Raw genomic sequence first — 23766 nt, forward strand, 5'->3', positions numbered from 1 at the left:
CGAGGAAATGTGACCCTGACTCACTCGTGACTACATAAAACAATACATATAAACTTTTGTCAAATCCCCATTTTTTTATGGCTTCTCATCACCACGTGAGATGACAGAAATCATTAAGTGAAGGCTTTTAGATAATTAATTTATATGTGTGTGTGTGTGTGTGTGTGTGTTTATTTAAGGGAAATGGACTTTATCTGTCGAAACTTGATTTCAGTAAAACATTTTTTTGAGCTTGATTTTAAGCCTCTCTCACCACTAGGTCTAGCCCGGGGAATGACACGGCAAACCCAAGTACTCTGAACAAGGTTGCTGCCATTAAGTCTTTCAGATTCTACATGTAAGTACTTTCAGGGGACCAGAAGTGAATCACTTCTCTTGGAGAGATACTACTGAGGTACATTAAAAGCTGCTTGAAGAAGAAGAACAACAACAACAAAGATGCAAATAAATCAATTTAGATGACAAATACTAACTGATATAAAGCGGAAAACTTTCCAAGTGTGTTTTTGTTTTGCACAGATGATCCTTTACTTCCACAGATCACTGGGTAGTTGTTCATGACAGAACTAACCATCCTTCTCACTGGAAACCTGTACTGTGCTTTCTAATTAAACAAGGACATGCACACTCAGAGGAGGAATGTTACTCCATCAAAACAAAAGATACAGACTCTCCTCCTATGTTATCCAAGCTTCAAACAAGTCACAATTTTGTGTTCAGTTTTATAACAACTACTCCCCCCAAACAGACCAGTCTGGAAGAATAATCAACATAGAATTATGCGGGTGAATTAGGGTAACCAGATACAAGGAAAATTTTTAAATTATACAGATAACGTAGAAGTAGCAAAAAGTATATTACACTGTACATATCTCCTTAATAAGAATGTTTTCCTTTTCAAAGCCTGAGGAACAAACCTTAAACGTGGGGGACAAATAATTCTTCAAGAACCAGAATTTCACAGGAGTCTTGGTATTCTTCAGTACTGATAGCATCATTATGCTGTCAAACAAAAGCAAATAATAGTAACAATTGTCCAAATCTTTTCAATCTCAACAAAACCAAGGAGAGTCCATCAAGAGACCACTCAGTGTTCTTTGTGGCAGAGCTAACTGATGGCTCAATTAGGCAAAGAGAGACCCTGAGTAGGAGACAATGGAAAACTGCCCTTATTCATTTTTACAGCGTTATCACTGGATGGGAAAGAAGGACTACTTATTACCTATAGTAATATACCGAACTGATAAAGGCACATGTTTTAATTACGTTACAGCTTTAAATAAACTGCTTCATGAACTGACACGTTAGTTAGGGTACAAATGAATCCTGGAGGCTGTGCTTAGCTGACAACATCACCCTAAAAAGAAGCTGGAAAAGCCCGGCAGCTCTGCGTCAGGGCACTGCCCCCCACGGCCTGGATAGGGCCTGCCAGGGAGGAGAGCGGGGCGAGGTAAGGGGACAGCAAGTGGTTACAGCTTCAGGATTCCCTACTTTGGAAACAAACAAAAGCAAATTTTGAGTCAAGGAATTTAATTAAATTCAGTTGTTATTGACATCTGACATTACTATTCTAGGTCAGATATTATTTCTTGGGAATATGAGGGCTAAACATGAGTAAAATGACATCTTGATTAGTTGCTATACTAGATTTGTAGTGGAAAATTACAAGGAAAAAGAATGCTGGCATTAGGAAGTTACTCTCAGGCAAAGGCCTTCCTGACCACAGACAACAAGGCGCCCTGAGGGCCCTCCCCCTGGCGACCACTGTGTCAACCAGCCCAAGCCTGTGCCTCTCCTCTGCTCTGGCTCTGCGACCTCAGGCGAATCCTTCCACCCTCTGAATCTCAGCCTGTCTACAGAACGGAATTAAGATCCCTCCTGGCTCTAACATCCTATGAATCTTGAGAAGGCAGGTCCATGGCCCTATTCCGCCTCTATTCTCTATGTTAACCTCCTAATTTCTGGTTTAAGCGATGCTTGGTGGACAGTTAAACACCATTCTTTATGATGTGTGCACAGTGATACTGAAGTATGTTTACAGCCTTGTAATAGGTACACAGATGCATTTAGCTCCCCTTCATGAGTCTGGCTGGATCAAAACAAATACAATTAAATGTGGTAATCCAGTCACAGTCCTTAGAGTGTGTCAAATACACAGAAGTATAACAGGCAGAATCCCATGAAACACGTACTCCCTAAATAAGAATCCTGTAACAAATTCATGCATATATTCTGAAATAACCAACATGACTAACCGAAGAAATCTTTCATAGAGATGACCAGATGCGACAGAGAAAATATTAATTATGTCATCTTTCTCCTGTTTCACTTCCTCAGTCTTCTGTCCTCCTGTAAAGCCCCTGTAACAAGAAAGGTAAGAACAAGAACATCTGTAGCGCTGGTACAGACACACTGCCCTTTAAGGGGAGCGGGAAGGAGACGCTGCTTCCCATCCCTGTTCCCTCCCGAGAGCGCAAGGCCGGCAAAAGCAGCTGCCCAACGAGAGGGAGGCTGCCCACAGGGCCTCGTGTAGCTTCAGGAGAAGACTGGACGCAGGCTAGGCCACCCAACGCAAGACATGCAATGGAAGGTTAACTGAGCAATTACCACTCAGCCCTCCGAACAGCAGGCAAAATCCAACAGCAGTCAAGAACCAGGGCACAGAAGTCACCCACTATGAGGGGACGCTGACCTCTTGCAGTTAATCAGTGGGAAACACTCATCTACTCTAAGCACAAGTGCAAGATTTGGTTGCACAGAGCAGAATCTGAAAAGCCCAAACAGGATTATTATACTCAAAAGAAGGGAGGGATGGTGCTTATATATCAGTTTTTCCGTAAAAACATTACTTCTTTATGATGCCAGTTTACCATTTGAAGGAGTCCCAAAATCCAGATTCATTCTCATTAGTTCCGTCGCTCAGCAAGTCTTCATTCACCATGTCTGCCTTCTTCTGAACCTGCAATCAGTCACACGTGATGGATCTGATTCCCCCTACTGGGTCTAATAGGCATTAGACAGATCTTCACCGGACGCACACCGTGAATACTGTCAACACCAGGGAGGGAATGATCCTGCCAGCAGGTACAATCTGCCCCGAGTCCAGACGTATTCAACAAGCTGCGCTCATCATATCACATTAAAATCTTAAGTGAGGAGATAGCAACCTCTTTTAATTAGACAATAACTGTTTTCTGTTTGAAGAACGGGCAGAGAACCTTATGGTCTGAGTAAAATCGGAAGCACAACTCAGCAAGCTAACCGCTAGTTCTAGGGAAGGAGGGCAGCACACACGAGCTCTCACTGTCAGGAGGAGTCATCTCACGTGACAGCCTTGCATCAGGGCTCACTAGTACAAACAGGGGTCGAATCTTCTCGACAGCACAGGGATCATTTTTCTGCTCAACCGCGTGTCATCTGCTTTCGATTTTACTGTGTATAATGATTATTTATCCCATAATACTTGAATTTTACTTGAATTTAAGGCACTAGGAACTTCAAAATTCTGAGAACAGAAAGCAGAAGTGAAAAGAAATTAAATAAGGCTACCATTGATTATTGGTGTTGAAATTCTCATTGGCATTCTTTCCAATCTTCTGAGAATAAAATCATGAATAACAATGTGAACTGTGGCTGTACAAGCAAAGCAGTATCTATGAAAACATCTTACGTAAAACGAGACTTGTACTGCTCACTGAGATAACCCAAAAGGTGCAATCTCTCAGGTGAAGAAAGCCACAAGCTCATATTTACAGAAGACATTTTGCATTTCAAGCGCATTCCTATAAACGCTACAGTAGAATTCCAAAGGTGAATTAAAGTCTTGGGCTGGTTTCTTCTTCCTTCAGCTTTACTGAGATGTAATTAACAAATAACACTTGTAACTTTAAGGTATACAACGCGACGACGTGGTATGGGTACATATTGTGAAAGGATCAGCACGATAACGGCACTATTTCTGGAGTTAACACATTCCATCACCTCACATGGTTTGGGGCTGGTTTCAAGATACATATTTCTACATAATAGCTACGAAATACCAAGTTATTGTTGCTTTTACCAACTTTAATAGAGTGGCCGCCTTAATATTCCAAACTCACCTTCACTTTAATAATTTTGCTCTTGAAGTTGTTGAGGACAACGACCACTTCATCAGCATCAGGTGGAGAGTCTGTACCGTCGTGACTTAGAAAAGAAAGGAAGAGAGGAAGACAGGTATCACAGATCACAGGTCTCAACATGCAGTAAGTGGTCTGATATCAACCCCCCATATTTGTCCATCATCTTTATCATAAAGGAGATTTTTCTGAACAAATTATTTTCTCACAATCCGCAGGAAACCCCTTCAAGCTACGCAGAAGCACTTGTCAAAATCTCTATCCGTACATGTTGAGTGTGCCAATCGGTCACAGCCCGAACTTCCTTCCTGAGTCCCTCTTGCAACGACCTTCCACAGAGTGAGAGGCTCCCAGTGCTGGCAAGCACACGATGAGCACGGAACCACTGTGTTCACAAGGTCTGAGCCAAGCACGGCGCCCTTCAATAAAGGAGCGCCTGGGGGCCTGGGCCCTGCACCGTCACCGGAGACGCATCACTACTGCTCTGTAGTGGGCAAGTCGCAAGACATGGCTCTACTTCAGAGTTTTGTAAACGCTTCTGCTCTGTCCTTCCTGGGGGCACACAGCCAAGCCTAGGCCCTGCACTCAATCTGGCGCCCCTCCTCTGGAGGAAGAACTCTAACGAGCTCTGTCTGCAAGCAGACAGGGCAGAGGAGGAAAAACTGAAAATAGTACTTCCCTACTAATCAACTGTAATGCCTAAAATTACCAGTCACCAAATTTTAAGGTGATAACTACAGAAAGCCACGACAGAACATGAATTCACTGGGTTCACTGTCATCCAGCAGAGAGCAAAGTTCTCGGGCAAAGGCGAGCTTCTGACAGGGAGCATGAAACATCCCAGAGCCTGGGACGCCCAAGAGGAAGAGAGCCCGCAACCGTGAGGTGCTGGCCACCGTAGGAGGGCTGGCCAGGAAAAGGGCACACCGCAGGGACGGAGTTCAGAAAGACAGGACATACGCTTTTGGGGGAAACATTAATAGACGAAAACCCTACTATGTGCAATGAAGATTTTACTATAATACAAAAATCTTCTACTTTCTCGGTAAGAAATATGCAGAAATCCACATAGCTCTCATGTGGGTCAGAAAAGACGATGAAGCTACGATGAAGACACAACAGGATGATGTTTTCAAATAAACTCTCATGGAAATCATTCCCGAAATGAACTGGCATGAAGTCTTCTCACATAGCTTAAGGCTAATTTAAACTGTGTTAAGCAGAATTTAGATCACACCTTTTTAAAAGGCAGTATAAATTTTTTAAACTAACAGTCACTTGCAGCAAACCTTAAAGCAAAAAGCAGGCTACCGACGACGCTCTGGGAGTACTTCTGCAGCACCTCAGGCCTGGAAAGACAAGTGCTCGCACCAAGGTTCCACGGCCAAAGCTCACATGTCTTGTCAATCTGCAGCTCACTCAGGGTAGAGGAATATACTATCCAGGGTTGAAAAGTCTGACTGTTCTTCATTTCTTTTCTCCTTTCTTGAAATGACTCACTTTCTCATCTGCCTATGGTTTTCATCACAGTGACAGAATGATTTGATCCTGGGATACTGTTAGCTCGAAAGAATGACCAAAGAGTCAAACTTGACTATATATACTGTTAGTATTTACACTGCTTGTTATCCAATTATACCCTGACAAGTCTCCCACATTTAGTTTCCTAGAAAAGCACCGTTTCATCACACATACAACTGCAAATTAAATTCTTATTGCCTGGGTAATTGCCAGTGTAGTATTCAATTCAAGCTGATTCTCATTGCAGAATGTTCTAAAAAACATGTACCTGCATCACTTAATCCTACCTGTAGATTCTATAAATGTCTTCAGAACGTCCCTTCCTTAGTCTGAGAATCCAAGCTCCTGGGTTGGCTTTTAACTGAAAATAGCCCTAGGACAAGAAGACAAGACCAATTTTAGTGCTCTTAAAAACATCAAAATGCTGTTTCTGAGGGACAGTTATTTCTTTTTCTGAAATATCAGTCACCTTTATTTTAAATAAGATGGTTAACAAACGAATGCAGCTCTTAAAATCTACATATTAGAAACACTAGCAAAATACTGGCCCGTCAAGCCAAGAAGCCTGCCCTTTAGCTGTACTTCCATGAAGAAGCAACGCATGATGTGTGAATAAGCTTCAAATCTCAAAAAGAAAAAAGAGAAAGAAGGGAAAAACGCTGTCGGCTCATAAGCAATACTTTTTCAGGAGCCAATCTGGTTAGAGTAGAATATTCTAGCATGTTTTCTTTTAAGTTGTCATGTAATTCCAATCTACAAGTTTAACTAAACTGCTGATTTTTATATTGACCAAATTCAGTCCATCCTGAATTTTAATCTCCCTCATGTTCAGAATGCTAATTGCTCTATCATAAATTGCAGTGCCCAAATTAACATGACTGAGTATCACCACCGGATGTACTGATTGTTTACCAGATTAGCCATAACAATAGTGTCCACGATGACTGGCTTGGCTGAAGTTCCTAAGGTAAACTGCAGTCCCCGTGGGGGCTGGCCAGTGGTGACATCATAGCAGTGACCTTCCAGTAACAGGTACTCCAGCTCATACTCAGCAGCCACTACGCTGTCCACCTGCAATATCAAAATTAAATCACTTGAAGACCACCCAGCAATAAAAAGAAACAAACTACTGATACATGCAACAACATGGATGCATCTGAAATGCATTATGCAAAGTGAATGAAACCAGACATAAAGGGCAACATACCGTATGATCACATTTATAAAAAATTCAGTAAGAGGCAAAACTATAGGGATAAAAAGCAGATCAGCTGTTGCCTGGGGCCAGGGGGAGGAGGAGGGGTTACCTGCAAAGGGGCATGAGAGAACCTTTTGGAGTGATGGACATGCTCTGTATCTTGATTGTGCTGGTAGTTAACAAGAGTACACAACTTAAGAAACTACGGTGGGGTGGAAGGAGAGTCAGGAAAAAGGACACAGAAAAAAACAATAAGGAGATTATTCCAAAAGTACAGAGAGGATAAGATGCTCATCTACAAGAGTAGTACTGGGAAAAAAGCATGTAAGATAAAACTGCCAAATGAATGAACAGATCTAAAAGCAAATAATGGAGAAGACAGATAAAACAATCCTACAAGGATTAGCTCATAGACAAAAGAGAGGAACAATGAGAAAGATCAGAAAAACACCAGAGAGCAATGCAAATTCATCTTGGCCTTTGGAACATAGCTGAAAATATTGCTATTCTAAATGCAAGTGTCCAAGATGAATTTAATGGCTCCATAATGGCATAAAACCATTCACGTTCTGCACCGACTGCCTAAATTATTGCTAATTTCTTGCAGAAAATAGGATACAACTACAAAGTCTTAGGGCAGCTTGGCTTTAGCTAATTAAAGAGTTTCTATCCCAGGCTAGTTCAGGCTTGGTTTTATAACCCTACCTAATCCTAACAGTGAACTACTTGGAGCCTAACATGTTATTGCAATACTAAATTCCAAAAGTATAATAATAAGAGCTAAGAGGGAAACCTCCACATGCTCACAAGTCTCAGGCTCTGTATTTTCAATGGAATGCAGAGAAACTGGAGGAAGCCTAAGAAAGAGGAGCAGAAACTCTGGGAGATACGGAAGAAACCTACTTTGCTTTTGTTTTTTTGTTTTGGGTTTTTAACAAATATTTATTATTTATTTGGCTGCACCTGGTCTTAGTTGCAGCATGCAAGATCTTCGTTGCGGCATGCGGTAACTTCAGTTGCAGCAGGCGGGATCTTTTTTTTTTTTAGTTGCGGGATGCAGGATCTAGTTCCCTGACCAAGGATCGAACCCTACCCCCTGCATTGGGAGCACGGAGTCTTAACCACTGGACCACCAGGCAAGGGCCTGGAAGAAACCTGCTTTGCATTTGATCTATACTTCTGTGCACTGTTCTTTAGTGCTTTGTGTGGTCTCTTCAACAAGAGTTGGTTCCTCAAGGGTTCCCTATTTGTTAAAAATATGGTGTGTATGTATGTACACATACACACGCACGTGCGTGCACACTCTCTTTCTCTCTCTCTCCCTGCCACCAACTTAGTACCTAAGGGTTTCTACTTAAGGAAACTAGAGTTATTCAACCTCATGATAAGAGGGCTGCTAATTACTTTGGTAACTATCTTCAAGTTTCCAGTCTCCCAATTCCCAAGAAGACAGAACCAGAAAACAGGCTTCAATTGTAATAAGAGATATTTAAGGCAGACACAGAGACAAATGTTTTAAAAAAGGAAGGAGGCTCTGAGGCACCGTAAGCTCCCTGGAAGTAAAGACCATGTCTTTTAATTCCTTTGTTAATACACTCTGAGCTAGGTGTAGAGTGAGGGCTGGGAAGAGACATCAGTGAAATGAAATTGCACTATCTTTGAAAATGGATTAGGGGAAAAGGACCACTTACCTTAGAGACTTCAAATACAGTTATATGGAAATAAATGAAACAGAGAACAGAAAAACAATAAAGAAAAACCAATGAAACCAAAGGCTGGTTCTTCGCAAATATCAACAAATGGAGACAAACTTTTAGCTAGACTGACCAGGAAAAAAAAGAGAGAAGAGCCAACTTACTGAAATCAGCAAGGATAAAGGAAACATCACTATTCAATAAAAAAGACTATAAGAAAATGCTATGAATAACTATATGCCAACAAATTAGATAACCTAGATAGAATGGATAAATTCCTAAGAGACGCAAACTTTGAAAACTGACTCAAGACAAAATAGAAAATCTAAACAGACCTACAACAAGAGATTGAATCAGTAATTAAAAAATTTTCCAATCAGGCAAGAAAAGTATATAAAAGGCATCCAGATTGTAAAGAAAAAGTAAAACTCTATTTGCAGATGACATGATCTTATACAGGCTTGTATACTAAGAACTACAAAATATTGTTCAAAGAAATTAAAGACCTATATAAATGGAAAGACATCCCATTTTCATGGTTCAGAACACTTAATATTGTTAAGATGGCAATCTCTCCAAATTCATCTAGGGATTTAATGCAATCCCTATTGAAATCCCAGCAGCCTCTTCTGCAGTTATTAACAAGCTGATTCCAAAATGCAAAGAACCCAGAATAGCCAAAACTGTATTGAAAAAGAAGAAAACAACTGGAAAACTCACACTTCCTAATTTCAAAATTTACTACAAAGCTACAGTAAATAAGACAGTGTGGTACTGGCCTAAGGACAGACACAGAGACCAATGGAATAGAATTCAGAGCCCAGAATTAAACCTTCACATTTAGGGTTAACTGATTTCTGAAAAAGATGTAAAGACCATTCAACGGGGGAAAGAATAGGTTTCTAAAACAAATGGTGCTGGGGCAACTGGATATCCACATGCAAAGAATAAAGCTGGAACTCTGCCTCACACCATATACAAACACTAACTCAAAATGAATCTAAGAAGTAAAATGTAAGAGTTTTAAACTGTGAAAGACCTAGAAGAAAACAGTGGAGTAAATCCTTGTGACCCGGGATTAAGCAACAGTTTCATAGCTATAACTCCAAAAGCACAAGCAACAAAAAATAGGTAAATTAGACTTCATGAAGATTAGAAACTTTTGTGCTTCAAAGGACGCCATCAAAAAGTGAAAAGACAACCTGTAAAATGGGAGAAGATATTTGTAAAGCATGTATCTGACAAGAGACTTGTATCCAGAATATATAAAGAACTCTTACAATTCAACAATTAAAAGACAAGCCAATTTTTAAAAATAGGCAAAGGATCTGAATAGACATTTCTCCAAAGAAGATACACAAATGGCCAATAAACACATGAAAAAATGTTCAACATCATTTGTCATTAGGACAGGAATGAAAAATGATGCAGTCACTTTGGAAAACAGCTTGGTAATCCCTCAAGAAGTTAAACATAAAATTACCATATGATCCAGCAATCCCACTTCTAAGTATATACCCAAGAGAAATAAAAGCATATCTACAAAAACTTGTACACATATGCTCATAACAGCATTATTCATACTAGTAAAAAAGTAGAAACAACCCAAATGTTTATCAGTGAAATATAAATAAATAAATAATAAATAAAATGTAGTGTATCCATACAATGGAATACTATCTGGCAATAAAAAGGAGTGAAGTACTAATACATGCCAAAACATGAATGAACCTTGAAAATAATTTACGTGAAAGAAGCCAGTCACAAAATATATGACTCTATTTAGGTAAATGTAATAGAACAGGCAAATCCGTAGAGAAAGAAAGTAGATTAGTGGTTGCCAGGGGCAAGGGGAATGGGGAGTGGTTACTTATGGGTATGGAGTTTTTTTTTAGGGGTGATGAAAATATTCTAAAATTAGACAGTGGTGATGGCTGCACAACTCTGTAAATATACTATAACTACTGAACTGTACACTTTAAAAGGGTGACTTCTGTGGTATGTGAATTAGATCTACTAGGCTGTTATTTATAAAAATACAATTATACCTGAACACTACTGTCTCAGAAGCCCACCTAGACTGTGGTCCAGTCTGTTCAGTCAGAGACTACCACCACTACATCTTCAACAGGCTTTGCATGTGGTTAGACACTGGGAAGCAAAGATATTCTTACCTCTTCTAAGTAAATGTTATCAAGGTCATACGGCGTTCTGACAGACTCTACCATCCAACTCTCAGGTGTGTTCAAGTTCAGAGTGAACAGAGGAGACTGTGGCATATCCAAAAATTTTGCTATTGGACCCTTAGCAAAGCTATTGTCTGAAGTAAAAGAAATCTCTGCTTCCAAGACATAACGGTAAAAGCTGAAATGGAAAAGAAAGATGTGAATTTTTTTTCAATGCAACCACAGTCCTTGAGTTTATACGCATCCACACAGGTAAACAACTGGCTTAAGACAAACTGGATTTGGAAGGGCTTCCTTCCAGACTGAGAAAAGTGTTTCCAAAACTACCTCTTGACCTAACTGTACGTCCTGTGGTTGTTGCAGATGGGAGAGGAGAGCAGGGGAGGTGGGGCTGGGAGGGGAGGTCCTTCCTTCCTGCCCTGTTGGGGGGTGGGGGGATGGGGGCAGCCGCTGCTGGAGTCACAAGCATGTCCTGAGCACTTGCCTCCCCTGAGCACTTGCCTCCCCTTGGTGAGAGAAACTCACTTTCCTCTCTCTCAAAAACAAAGTCCTAAATGGTGGCTGAGTTCTCGGGCGCGCCCTGAAAACACTGTATGCAATCATTTAAACATTGCTCCTATCTGAGGATAATGGTGAAAGCTGGAACCTTTCCGTCACTTTCAAACACGGCTTCAATTCACTCAGAATCTAACCTATAGAAGCCAGCGCATTCGCAAGGTGGCAATTTACCACAGTCCCCAGATGTGCTACACTATTACTACTGACTGCTTTCCAGGCGACCTCTTTCACAAATGACCATTCCAAAGCTCAGAGAGTATGCAGATAAGCCTGCCTTCCTTTCAAGATACATGCAAATGAGCCACATACATTCCAACTTAGAAATGACTGCTCTTCTAAGAAGAAGAAGTATAGACAAGTGTCTTTCTACACCACAGCACATTTTAACGTAAATTTAATAGCTACATTGATTCAAATGTTTTTAGAGAATTATGTAATTCTGACCAAAACAAAAAAAAGAAAGAAAACAAACCACAGGTGCAAGTGGCCTGGGTTAATTCCACTTTTTTTTTTTTTTTAATTTATTTTTGTCTGCATTGGGTCTTCGTTGCTGTGCGCCGGCCTTCTCTAGTTGCGGCGAGCGGGGGCTGCTCTTCCTTGCGGTGCTCAGGCTTCTCATGCAGTGGCTTCTCTTGTTGCGGAGCATGGGCTCTAAGCACGCGGGCTCAGTAGTTGTGGCTCACGGTCTCTAGAGCACAGGCTCAGTAGTGGCGGCACACGGGCTTAGCTGCTCCGCGGCATGTGGGATATTCCCGGACCAGGGCTCGAACCCGTGACCCCTGCATTGGCAGGCAGATTCTTAACCACTGCACCACCAGGGAAGTCCCTAATTCCATCTTTAAATGCTCCCACGCTCACACTAAGTTCTTAGAACTTTTGATTAGTTCTTAGAAATTTAGGAAAACTGAACTTCAAAATAAGTGATTTTTTTCAAACATGAGGTCCATATATAAACCCATTTGATCCTTGACATTCAATTTCAGCTTTCAGATTGAGTGTGATTTTTTCCAGGGGTTGATTTCTTAACCAGTTTGTTTTACCTTTTTAAAGGCATGTCGGAAAGTTTAGATTGGCAGTTCATAAATACTCTTAGATTCATGTTGATCAGCTGAGTTAAAACCTAAAAGAGCAAACCAGATGACAAAACATAAAAATTTTCCCTACAAAGTGACTGATATTTGAGATACAATATCTACATTGTCTCTTCAGAAATGTATCGACACTAAGTTAGGAGAGAGAACATTTCTTAATATCTCAAGCAAAAATACAAAGATAATAAATGTTATAAAGTCTGCACTGGGTAAATCCCTAGAAATCACAGCTCTAGTGCACAATCTAAATCACACATACATATCACGTGGACAAAAACATGGGAAATAGGTCATTGCAAATAACTGCTCCCCACATATGTGGGGAAGCAAGACAGGCAATGGATATAGCTGTCTACACAAGGAAGAGTTCAAAGGTTCATCAGTGCAGCTTACAGACTATCATAGGAAAAAACACATACAAATACCCACAAAAAAGGTTAACTAATTATACTTCAATAAAACTTAAAAAATATAAAACACAACTCAAAAAAAGAATTGAGGCAACTATATTTTTGGCAGAGTTCTTTTAAAATTTTTTAAATTGAAATATCTTATAACATATCTAAAAGACATTCTGCAGGGAATTCCCTGGTGGTCCAGTGGTTAGGACTTGGTGCTTTCATTGCCGAGGGCCCGGGTGCAATCCCTGGTCAGGGAACTAAGATCCCACAAGCCGTGCGACGCAGCCCAAAAAAAAAAGACACATTACAAAAAGAAATGCTAGTTATAAGAAAGGAAAATGATAAAGCAGAATGCTTTTACCTTTTTTACTCTTCGCCAATATAAAGTATGGCAAAAATAAATTTAATTCAAAGACATTTTGCTCTGAATAAAGATAATTTTTTTCTTAATTACATGAAGTAATCAACCAAACTTGTGCCTACTTTCAGAGGTTATTAAGTTGTTTTCAGAGCCATTACTAATCTTTATGAAAACATCTGCTCTGCCCAAGATGCCCTGTAGCACTTTCCAATGCCCTTTAAAGATAACTAAGGGAAAACAATGCTCGCAGAGAATCTCAGGGTATGGGACCACTTCCGGTAAATACAATGTGACACAGATGACGGAAACTGCCTCTGCAGTTGTCCCTACCAAAAGCAACGGGGCAAGTCTCTGCGCTTCTCTGGTGACAGGGTCAACGACGGCCACGACATCAAAGTACGTCTCCCCTTCCTTTGGCCTCAGTTTAATTGCACTACAGAGATCAAAAAGATAAAACATTAATCTGGAGGCAAACAGGAAACAGTTGATTTCTTTGCGGGGGGGGGGGGGGGGGGGGGGGGGATGGAGTGGGGAGACTGACACATCCAACACAACCAATCAGCCCTCTTAACATTTCAAAAAAACTTTAGATCTAAAACAACAAGGCTACATGGTGGTCAACTATGTGATTACCTCTACCACAGTTTAAAAACCCTCTAAAAGCTTCTGATGTTTGTTTTTGACAGTTACATTATGCCAATTTTTATTTCTTGGCAAGAAAGTTATGAGGAGAGAAGAAATTGACTTTTTTAAATAGTAAAAGGAACATAAGAATATTACAAAAACTTGCAAAAGAGTGAAAAAGGAAATAAATAATCATAAAATCTCACCATCCCAACTCAACCACTTTGTGGCATATTTCTACATAGTCTTTCTTAAATGCCTATGTAAAGATGAGATGCACCTACAGGATATCAGCAATTTTATAATGATTTCATTCCTTCCCCGAAAAGTTTCTTATAAAGATTTTTCCATGTTGTTATACATCAATATCCTGAATAAGAAATAATCTTCGATTTACCAAGTGAACCTGCTGTCGTTTACTCAAGCTATTCCTTATTGCTGGACATTTACTTACTTACTTATTTATTTATTTTTAACATCTTTATTGGAGTATAATTGCTTTACAATGGTGTGTTAGTTTCTGCTGTATACCAAAGTGAATCAGCTATACGTATACATATATCCCCATATCTCCTCCCTCTTGCGTCTCCCACCCACCCTCCCTATTCCACCCCTCTAGGTGGACGCAAAGCACCGAGCTGATCTCCCTGTGCTATGCGGCTGCTTCCCACTAGCTATCTATTTTACATTTGGTAGTGTATATATGTCCATATTGCTGGACATCTAGATGCCTTTCAACCTGTAAAGAACTTCTCACATCCAGTTTTCTTCACACTTGGAAATTTCTTGAGAATTAACATAGTCCTAGACATGGGATTACTGAGTCATAATGACACAAATATTTTTGTGGCTAATATGTCTCGTCAACCACATTTCCTGAAGAACTAAACAATTTTACAAGGCCAAGAAATGAACTTCACTACATCTTGTCAGCATTACGTTATACAATTTTTCTGTCTGTTCATAGTTAAGTGAAAAAGGACAACTCCTAGGATTTCTGGGGAGAACACGCATTTCCCCACATGTAATTTCTAGTTACATGGCCTCCTTCTAAAGCCACTTTGACTTAGGTGGCTTAAGAGAAGCAGGAGCCTCTGATACATTTTAAAAAGGAATAAACTTGAAAGGATTTAAAAATACATCCAATTTTCCCCAAACATTAATTGCTTAATCAACGCTTATCTTTGTAACACTATTTTAATGTGGTTTTGAAATTAATCACCACTTTTATGCAAAAACATTTACCCAATGGGATGAAAACAAAAGTTCAAAACAGAACATAATAACTAATAAAACTGGGTAAACACAGTTTAAATGGGAATGAAGGTTATTTCAAATCTTAACTGTTTCGGAAATAACCATCAGAATAGCTTTGTGACTGCACTGCAACACATGCTTTCAATTTGGTATTAATAATTCCAGCTACCAATAATGATTCCAATGCATCTGTTTCACTCTAACACAGCCGTTCTCAAAGTGTGGCTCCAGACTAGCAGCATGAGCTCTACCCAGGAATCTGTAAAGAACAAGCTGTCGGGCCCCAACCCAGACTTACTGAACCAGCAACTCTGGGGGCAGGTCCAGCAATCTGCATTTCAACAAACTCTCTAAGTAAAAGCCAAAGTATAAGAGCCACTGCCGTCAGATAACTTGGACCTCTGTGGTACTCTAGAATCTAGAAGGAAGAGTGCATGAGAGAACAGCATTATACAAACTCTCCCAGAGGAAACGAGAAGAGGGGTCCCAAACAGTCCTCTAGAGCACAGAGCGTGGGTCAGGCCCCTAAGCCTGGCTGGTTTGGGGTAGAGCTCTGTACGGCATACCCATGTCCTGAGCCAGTGCTCTAGGTGACCCACAACAGACATCCTCAGAAACTGACCCTGTAAGGTCTTTTAACCACCCCCGCATCTCTGCAGCAAAAAAGAGGGCAAGACAAACACCAAGAAAAGAGGAATATTGGCGTGGAAATGGAGAACAATATAAACTGACAACACGATGTTTAAATACACTTGCTGTATTCATCAGAGAAAAGACCAGAATAAGGCTGAAAGTGACAGACACAGAAGCAACATTAGGGGAATCACCCACATTTTTGAGAGGTGAGTAGAGCAAATGTCAAGGAACCCAGCGCTTCGCCAATCTTAAGGTACGCAGGAGTCACCTGGGGGATCCTGTTACAACAAAGATTCTGATTCGGGATGTCTGGGCGGCGGCCAGAGACTCTGCCTTTCCAACAAGCTCACAGACAGTGCCCTGTTCCATGGACCACACTTTCAGGGAAAGGGTATACATAACCAGTAATTCAGACTTCTTGTTTCTTGCATAAATAAGAAACTTCTGACTTAAGTATAACAAACACTCATTTAACTAACACGACCCCAATAAAAATAACTTCTCTAATTGAAATTTGTATCATAATAGAATTTGTAATTAGGACATTTTAATTATATATGACTCATGGAGAAAACGATGTGCTGAACAGGGAAGAGGTCTTGCTCAGGTCTTGGCTATGATAGGCAAACAAGACGGCAGGTCAATTAGGAATGTTTCCTGTGGTAGTAACCAGACCATGTCACTTCCTGAAACCATACAGAGTAAAGAGAGGATGGTGCTAGGGGGCAAAATCCAACCAGGGTGATTATTAGCAAGGAGCCACAGCCAGTGAGAAAGGAGAGGATCTCCATTCTAGCCTGGAATCATCAGTTCAAATTTTATCCCCACAAGGACTGGCTGTGAGAAAGCACAGGTCAATTAAACCAAAGTCCAATTTACTCCAGACTAATTAAATCAGAATCATAGAGGAGCAGGATGCAGGCTTCTGCATCTAAAGCCTCCCTGGTGATCCTAAGGTGCAATCAGGATATACACCTTCCTGGATACATCAACTGTAGACATTCTTCCTCAAGACAAGTTAACCTTAAATCTAATCAAGAGAGAACAACCCAGACTGTGGGACATTCCACAAGACAACTGGCCTGGACTCTTAAAAACGTCAATGTCATAAAAGACCAAAAAAAACCCCAAAACAAAAATAAAACCCCAAAACTGTTCTAGCTTAGAAGAGACTAGAGACACAACAACTGACTGCAATGTGTGATCTGGACCAAACAAGCAAACAGCTGTAAAAAGTCATTACTGGGCATCGGAGAAATTTGAAAATGGACCGGTATTACATAATATTACTTTATCAAGGTTAGACTGCTGAGGTATGCTTAACAGTACTATGGAGATACTCCTAGTACTCAGGAGATATATGCCGAAGAATTTAGGCATGATATATAATGACGTCTGCAACGTACTTTCAAATGGTTCCCCAAAAATGTGAGTGCATGTATGTCTGTATGCAAGCATATACTATACACACACACGGGTAACTGTGGCACAATGTCTACAACTGGTGAAGCCAGACTTTCAGCTATTCTCTAGGTTTGAAAACTTTTCAAAATAAAAAACTGGAAAACAAAAGACAAGGACTTCCTTATAATGCTATACTTATTTTTGTTTTACTGAAAACAAGACAGTTTTCAATAAAAGATTAGACAAATGCTCTAACAACCTGTTTATTCTTTAATATCAGAAAATGACAACTGATTGGTTTCATTAAATGCTTTCTGTTTTCTTAAAGGGTATATTCAGAACTATTTCAGATTTATTTAGAAATAAATGTCAACTTCTATGCAACTGAAATCTGTTACATGAGTTTTATATACGAATATGAATATATATAAAAACCACATGCCAAATGTTCCATTCCTGTAAGAGCTTATATACACACTTTATATGGAAAAATAAAGGAGCTGAGGTAAAGGTAAATACGCACAAATTCAACATTGATTCTATACCTGTGTCTGTCTTCGAAAAACTGGTACTCGATTCTTGCATCTCCTTTTGGTTGAGCTGACAGGAGAGCATCCACCTTCATTACCAAGTCACTCGCCCTGAAAGACGTGGTTGGTGAAAATTTAGCATCTCTTTTACTGAAGGTTTTCCAATTGTTGCTGAACATAATATAATCAACCTAAGTACTGAATGCCAACAAGCTGGTCTAAAGAAAATATAAACTTTGTATCAACTGGCATGAGAAAAAAGTACAGATTTTGTCACTGGTAAGTTTTATAGCCCTGGGGTAGGTGCTGATTTTTCCATATGTGAAATGGAGATAATGCCTACTTTGCATGGCTCTTGTAAATACTGCACTGGTGAAACAGAGAAAATAAAGCACCTAGCTCAGGGCCTGGCCCATAACTCTCCCTCACCCTCTTCTAAATAACTTTATTACTTTTTATGATCATTAGAGTAATAATTTACCAAAAAAATTCAGGAAAAAAAATAAGGAGAAAATGGAGATACACACAATAATAGCAAATTCAAGAAATAAGTATTGATAACATTTTAGTTTATCATTCTTCCATATTTTAAAATATATATATCTACACACACAAAAGTGGTACTATATTATTTGGTAACCTGATTTTTCATTTAATAATAGATCATAAACATTTTGTTGGATAATAAGTATAGGGGTACATCAATATTTTCAATGACTGCATAATATTATATTTATGGATACATCATAATCTCTTTCACTATTACAATCAACATCACGGTAAACAACTTAGAAAAGCATTTCCGCTTTCCCGGCCCCTCCTAACTTGATTTCTAACCAAGGAAGATCTTGAACTAAATCATGAGACTGAAAAAATGCTCTAATCTGTTGAATTGAGGACTAAATTCTAAGAATGCTGAAATATATTTGAATATATTCGTGAATATATTTGAACTGGAATCAAGCCTATGTATAGGCTTGACGTATCTCTCATCGAACCAAACAACTGTATCAAATTACATCTTTTGGTACATCTCAGTACTAACTCTGAATACATATGAAACAGGCCATTTGCTTCCTGTGAGGTGTCAACACTGCCACAGAATACGTCAAGGGATACTTGGTTCTGCGGACTGGGACGGGCACCATGGTCACAGAGCCCGCAGGTCAGCGTCGGACAGCTGAGCACGGCCTCCCGGCTGCAGGCCTGGGTCACGCGTGAAAGCTGTGGCTGGCACGCACGACCAAGGTGGAGTGGCCCTGGCACTAACGAAAACCCGAGGCAAGCAAGGTCACTCTGAGAACCCGAACAGTTTTAGCATCAATCTTCTGGCAGCCCCATGACTACCTTATTTCCCTAAATTCAACCAGGACAGACCCAGAGCCATCTCTGGTTGGTAAAAGGCAAGTCTTCTGTGCATAGCCTGGCAACTATATCGTCCACAAGGACTCCCAGGGGCCCCCCCAAAGCCTCCACAGAGACAGGGAGTGGTCCAAGGGACACCACACCAAACCTATGCCTATGACACAGTGGCTTCAAATCGGGGGTACCTCCTGGTCTGCATCAGGGAAGTGTTTCCTAGGCTAAAACAAGGGGCATCACTCAACAACCAATGAGGTGGAAGGAAACCTCTTTATCTGTAGCCCCAGTTTGGGTGAGATGAAAAAAGATTCCTTTCCGTATCATACAAAACTTGGCAAAGAGACTACTTTCGCAGCTATCAAAGTCAACACTTCACTAAGACACGCATCTTGAACTCTGCAGCATCATGGTGTATGAAATAGATGAAGAAATAAAACAGAAGAACTTTAAAATTCTATATCCTCAAACGATGCATCAAAGAACACTATCAAGAGAGTGAAAAGTCAACCCATGGAGTGGGAAAAAATATCTGCATATCATACAGCTATAAGGATTGATATCCAGAATATAAATGAACTCCTTCAACTCAACAACAAAATAAATAATTAAAAATGAGCAACGGACTTGGATAATGTTTTCCCACAGATATACAAATGGTCAATAAGCACACAAAAAGATGCTCAACATCACTAATCATCAGGGAAGTACAAATCAAACCACAAGGAGATACCACTTCACACCCATTGGAATGGGTATTATCAAAAGAACAGAAAATAGTAAGTCTTGGTGAGGATGTGGAGAAATTAGAACCCTTATGCATGACTGATGGGAAAGTAAAATGGTACTGCCTCCGTGGAAAAAGGTATAATGATTCCTCAAAAACTAAACATAACCATACATCCTCCAGCTACACATTCATTTGATATTTAATGCAGAAACCATGTGAATATGACTATGAGCTTTGGTTACACAGCAGGTACACAGACCAGTCAAATATTTATTTTTTTCCATTGAGAAATAACTCATTAAAATATAAAAGCTAATAATAACACTGAAAGAATTAAAATAACAATAAAGAACAAACAATAACCAACTCATCATCACTTTTGGAATATGCAAGAAAAAAAACTCATTATTCCATACTAGCAAATAAAGAAAAAGAAACATTTAACTTGTCTTTTTTTTTCCTGAACAAAATAAAACTGAAAGGTAATTAAGGAGATAATGAGGGAAAGTATTTCTTTACATAAGTACTCCAAGGAAATAAATAAAATCACCTCTCTACTTCTTCATATGTTTGAAATTTTCCACAATCAAAAGTTAAAAAAAAAAAGAATCAAAATGGAGAGAACTAATCCAGTTCTTTAAACAGCTGGCTACAAAATAAATTAACTCGTTTCAACAGAAGTATAAATAAACACTTGAAGAACATTATTATATTTTAAAGCTGGAGATAAAACATCTTGGAATAGGTAGCATGAGGAAAGTCCAATTAATATAGCCCCTGTGACATGAACTGATTCATTTCTTCTATGGCACAACTTACACATCTTCTTCTACCCGAAGCTGTTGAATATGAGATTTGATTTTCTGTCCTGAAGTTTTTAAGATGATATTTTCTAGGAGGTGGAAATCATCTTGATTAAAGAGTTCACTGTCCTCCAGTGGCCCAATGATCTGTGAAGAAGAGCAGGGTGGTCAGTGCTGGAATCAGTGGGCTGCAGAGAAGTCCTTGGTTGTCCTCAGGCTACCTTACAAACCAAATCACTTTACAGACCCGAAACACGTTTACATCTAAGTCAAATCAATGAAAAAAGTGAAAATAAAACCCAAATCAACTCATACAGTTATTCACTTATCAATTCCTCAACTACACAGAGTGTATGTAGACTTGAATACTCTTTTTACAGTAAGCAAACTCTGAAATAAAATAGCAGTATCATTTTCATTAATTCTCACCAAATAGAAATAAGAAAGCCAAGATAGAAATGTAGTGGTAGACATCAGAGATTTCACCCTAAGGTCTAAGAGTTTAAAGGTTGGTATGTCCGCCATAGTCTCATTTCCGTGGCTGCAGATATTTATGAAATAGTCTAAGCATAAACCAATTAAGTTCATATAGACTGCACAAACCATAAACATGGTCCCCACATGGGAAGAATACTTTATGAATCACAGGTCTTATGGATTTGGGTTCTGAGAACCACCACACTCTCACCGCCTTACACAATGGCAGGACAAAATTAAACAGGAGGAAGGTTTCACATAAGGACGTTTCTGTCAAAATGAGCAAACTTCCTTTAAAACAAGGGAGCAGAAATGATCATCAGCGCTGCACAAGCCCTAATCACCTTGGGAAAAAGTGGCTCTGCTTGAAGAGCTTACTAGCTTCAGAGGAGAATGCGGCCAAGACTGTTCACTGATCTAATTTGAAGTCAACCTTGTCTCAGGACAAAGCTCTCACCCTTCCATTGCTGATCACTGCCCTCTGTCCCTTCTTCAGCTTCAGAACATCCCTGCAGTACATGGCATGAGACAAAATGAAATCCATTTTGGAAGACTCAAAGACCTCTTTAAAAAGACTGAAATCCATGCCCTAGGAAAGTAATTGTTATTAAGGAAAAGTAATTGTTATTAAGAAAACCATAAAAATGAATAATCATACGAATAAATCATAAAATGCTCTTTTAGTGGAATGTAGTGACTAATTTTAGTAATTAACACTACGATGTCTCCGTTCCCCACTCTCCCTCCCATTTTTTCCCAACCTCCCACTTATCAAGTAATGCTTATTTCCTTTTCCTGTTCCTTTATGTAATTGTTCAATTGGCAAACTATAATTCATGATACCTTTATTCTGCATTTTAAAATCTTGCTAATTTCAAGTAAGAGTCTTTTTTCTAACTGAAATATCAAGTACATTCATCATTTTATAAGAAATCTTAAAACTACAAAACAGTCAAAAGTATGTAACATAAATTAATAAAATGGGCTTATATTGGAAATACATCAAGAACACATAAGCCTCTATCTCATTAAGTAGCTTAAATCTCTATAAACAAATATTTTTCTTTGTTCTACAAACAAATCAAATATTATCTGTCTTTAAAAAACTTACAGAACCAATGGCTTTGTGCTTAAAACATATATAAGCTTATATCATGCACATCTTGAAGCCTAGCAAGCTTAAAAGTAATAAAGGGAATATGGCAGAATTGTTATTTCTTGGTAAGACCAAGAATTTAAAAAATTTTTTTTTAATTTAAAAAATTAAAAAAAATTTTTTTTGGAAAAAAAAATGCTACCTATTCCAATTAAAAAAAAAAAAAAGTCATCTGAGCTCAGAACTACAATCACAAATCCTGATCATCAACAGAAACAGGACACATCAGCCCATGGGAATGAACTTCTGAAATGACAATACAAGGCAGCCTCATGCCACACACAGACTTACCCCAACGGAGAACTCCCCAATGTCAGCTCCTGCAGCCAGGGCCTCTGCAGTCTCCTCCTTGGCCATTTTTGTAATGAAGTTCTTAGCAGAGTTGGAGGTCTGTGTTTGGAGAGCTGCCCAGATTGCTCTGGAGACCTGAGTTTTCTCATAACTTATATCTTCACTAGGATTATTGATCATGCTTACTCTAACATTGTTACTGGATTTCTATTTACAAAAAGGGAAATAAGAGTTATATGGTAGATGTCTTGAATTTAAAAAGCAGCATTAACATCAGTCATATCCCATAAGTAGCAAATAACACTTAAGTCTTTGGTAGTTCTCCTCTGCATACAGAGTAAAATTAAAATGCTATAATCAGGTATTCAAACCCCCACATGAATTGGCCCCCAGCCAACCTTTCCAACTTCATTTCTTACCATCCCTGTAAATACAGCATACATTACAGACCGTCAGAGTCCTGTATTTCCCCAACACATTTTGCGTTCTTCTAATGCATGTTATGCCTCACATTGGTATGTGAACCCCAGATACACCCATCTTCATTTCCTTAAGTCCCAACCCTCTTGAAGGGCTCTGCTCAGACCCTTCATTCACATGGCCTTTCCAGATTTCTAGTAAAAATTAATCTCTCCTTGGGTCAAAAGTCAAGAATCCATGTGGGAGAAGTTATCTGGGGCCCACAAAACCAAAAAAAGGCCATAAGCAACAGAAATTCATATTCATGTGTATCTAAAAACATGTACAAGAGTATTCACTGCAGCATTCTTCTAGCCCCAATCTAGAAACAACCCAATTGTCCATCAAACAGACTAAACAAACAAAACATTGTGGTACAGCCATATGATACAATACTGCACAATGAAAAAGAACTAACTACCACTACCTGTAATATCAGGGGTAAATCTCCAAAATGTTGAGTAAAAAAACCAAACACAAACAAATACGTATTATAAGAGTCCATTTAACTAAAGTAAAAAGCAGGCAAACCTCGGATGTGAGAAGAGGGACAGGGGAGGGCTAGTGATGCGGCCACAGGCAGGGGCGTGCTTTCAGGACTTCAGTAATTCTGTTTCTGTACCTGTGTGGTGGTCATATGGGTGTGTTCACTCTGTGACACTACATCCTATTGATTTGTGCATGTCTTTTGAACCTATATTTTACTTCAATTACTCCCTCCCTGTTCTCCCACTTTTCACCACTTGAGCATCTGTCGATTTGAGTTAGAGTGCGTTATACGTACATCGTCCTTCACCTGGACTACTCCTGACACAACTGACCGCACCATCTAGTCTGTTCCCTTCGACAATAAAGGCACTCAGTGAAGCTGAAATCACCTGGATATTTCAGTAAGCCTCCGTGGGACGCAGA

At 39.5% G+C, this 23766-nt stretch overlaps 1 protein-coding gene and 1 long non-coding RNA gene across 2 annotated transcripts in view; both read right to left on the minus strand.

The window, feature by feature from the left end:
• LOC309662707 overlaps positions 1 to 23766 on the minus strand; it is a 228288-nt gene that overhangs the window by 30401 nt on the left and 174121 nt on the right. The window lies entirely within an intron of this gene.
• The window catches only part of UGGT1 (UDP-glucose glycoprotein glucosyltransferase 1), a 116131-nt gene that overhangs the window by 14044 nt on the left and 78321 nt on the right, over positions 1 to 23766 (minus strand). The window contains exons 23-35 of the mRNA XM_082465748.1: positions 22396 to 22602; positions 21406 to 21537; positions 20488 to 20618; positions 17595 to 17690; positions 13459 to 13561; positions 12316 to 12395; positions 10706 to 10895; positions 6552 to 6710; positions 5927 to 6012; positions 4101 to 4185; positions 2871 to 2959; positions 2256 to 2360; positions 918 to 1002 (exon numbers count right to left, since the gene is read on the minus strand). Coding sequence (XP_082321874.1) covers positions 918 to 1002; positions 2256 to 2360; positions 2871 to 2959; positions 4101 to 4185; positions 5927 to 6012; positions 6552 to 6710; positions 10706 to 10895; positions 12316 to 12395; positions 13459 to 13561; positions 17595 to 17690; positions 20488 to 20618; positions 21406 to 21537; positions 22396 to 22602 — 1548 coding nt within the window. The remainder of the gene's footprint in view (positions 1 to 917; positions 1003 to 2255; positions 2361 to 2870; positions 2960 to 4100; positions 4186 to 5926; positions 6013 to 6551; positions 6711 to 10705; positions 10896 to 12315; positions 12396 to 13458; positions 13562 to 17594; positions 17691 to 20487; positions 20619 to 21405; positions 21538 to 22395; positions 22603 to 23766) is intronic.

This window comes from Balaenoptera physalus (genome assembly GCF_965194825.1).
Source record: "Balaenoptera physalus genome assembly, chromosome: 6".
NCBI classification, from domain to species: Eukaryota; Metazoa; Chordata; class Mammalia; order Artiodactyla; family Balaenopteridae; genus Balaenoptera; species Balaenoptera physalus.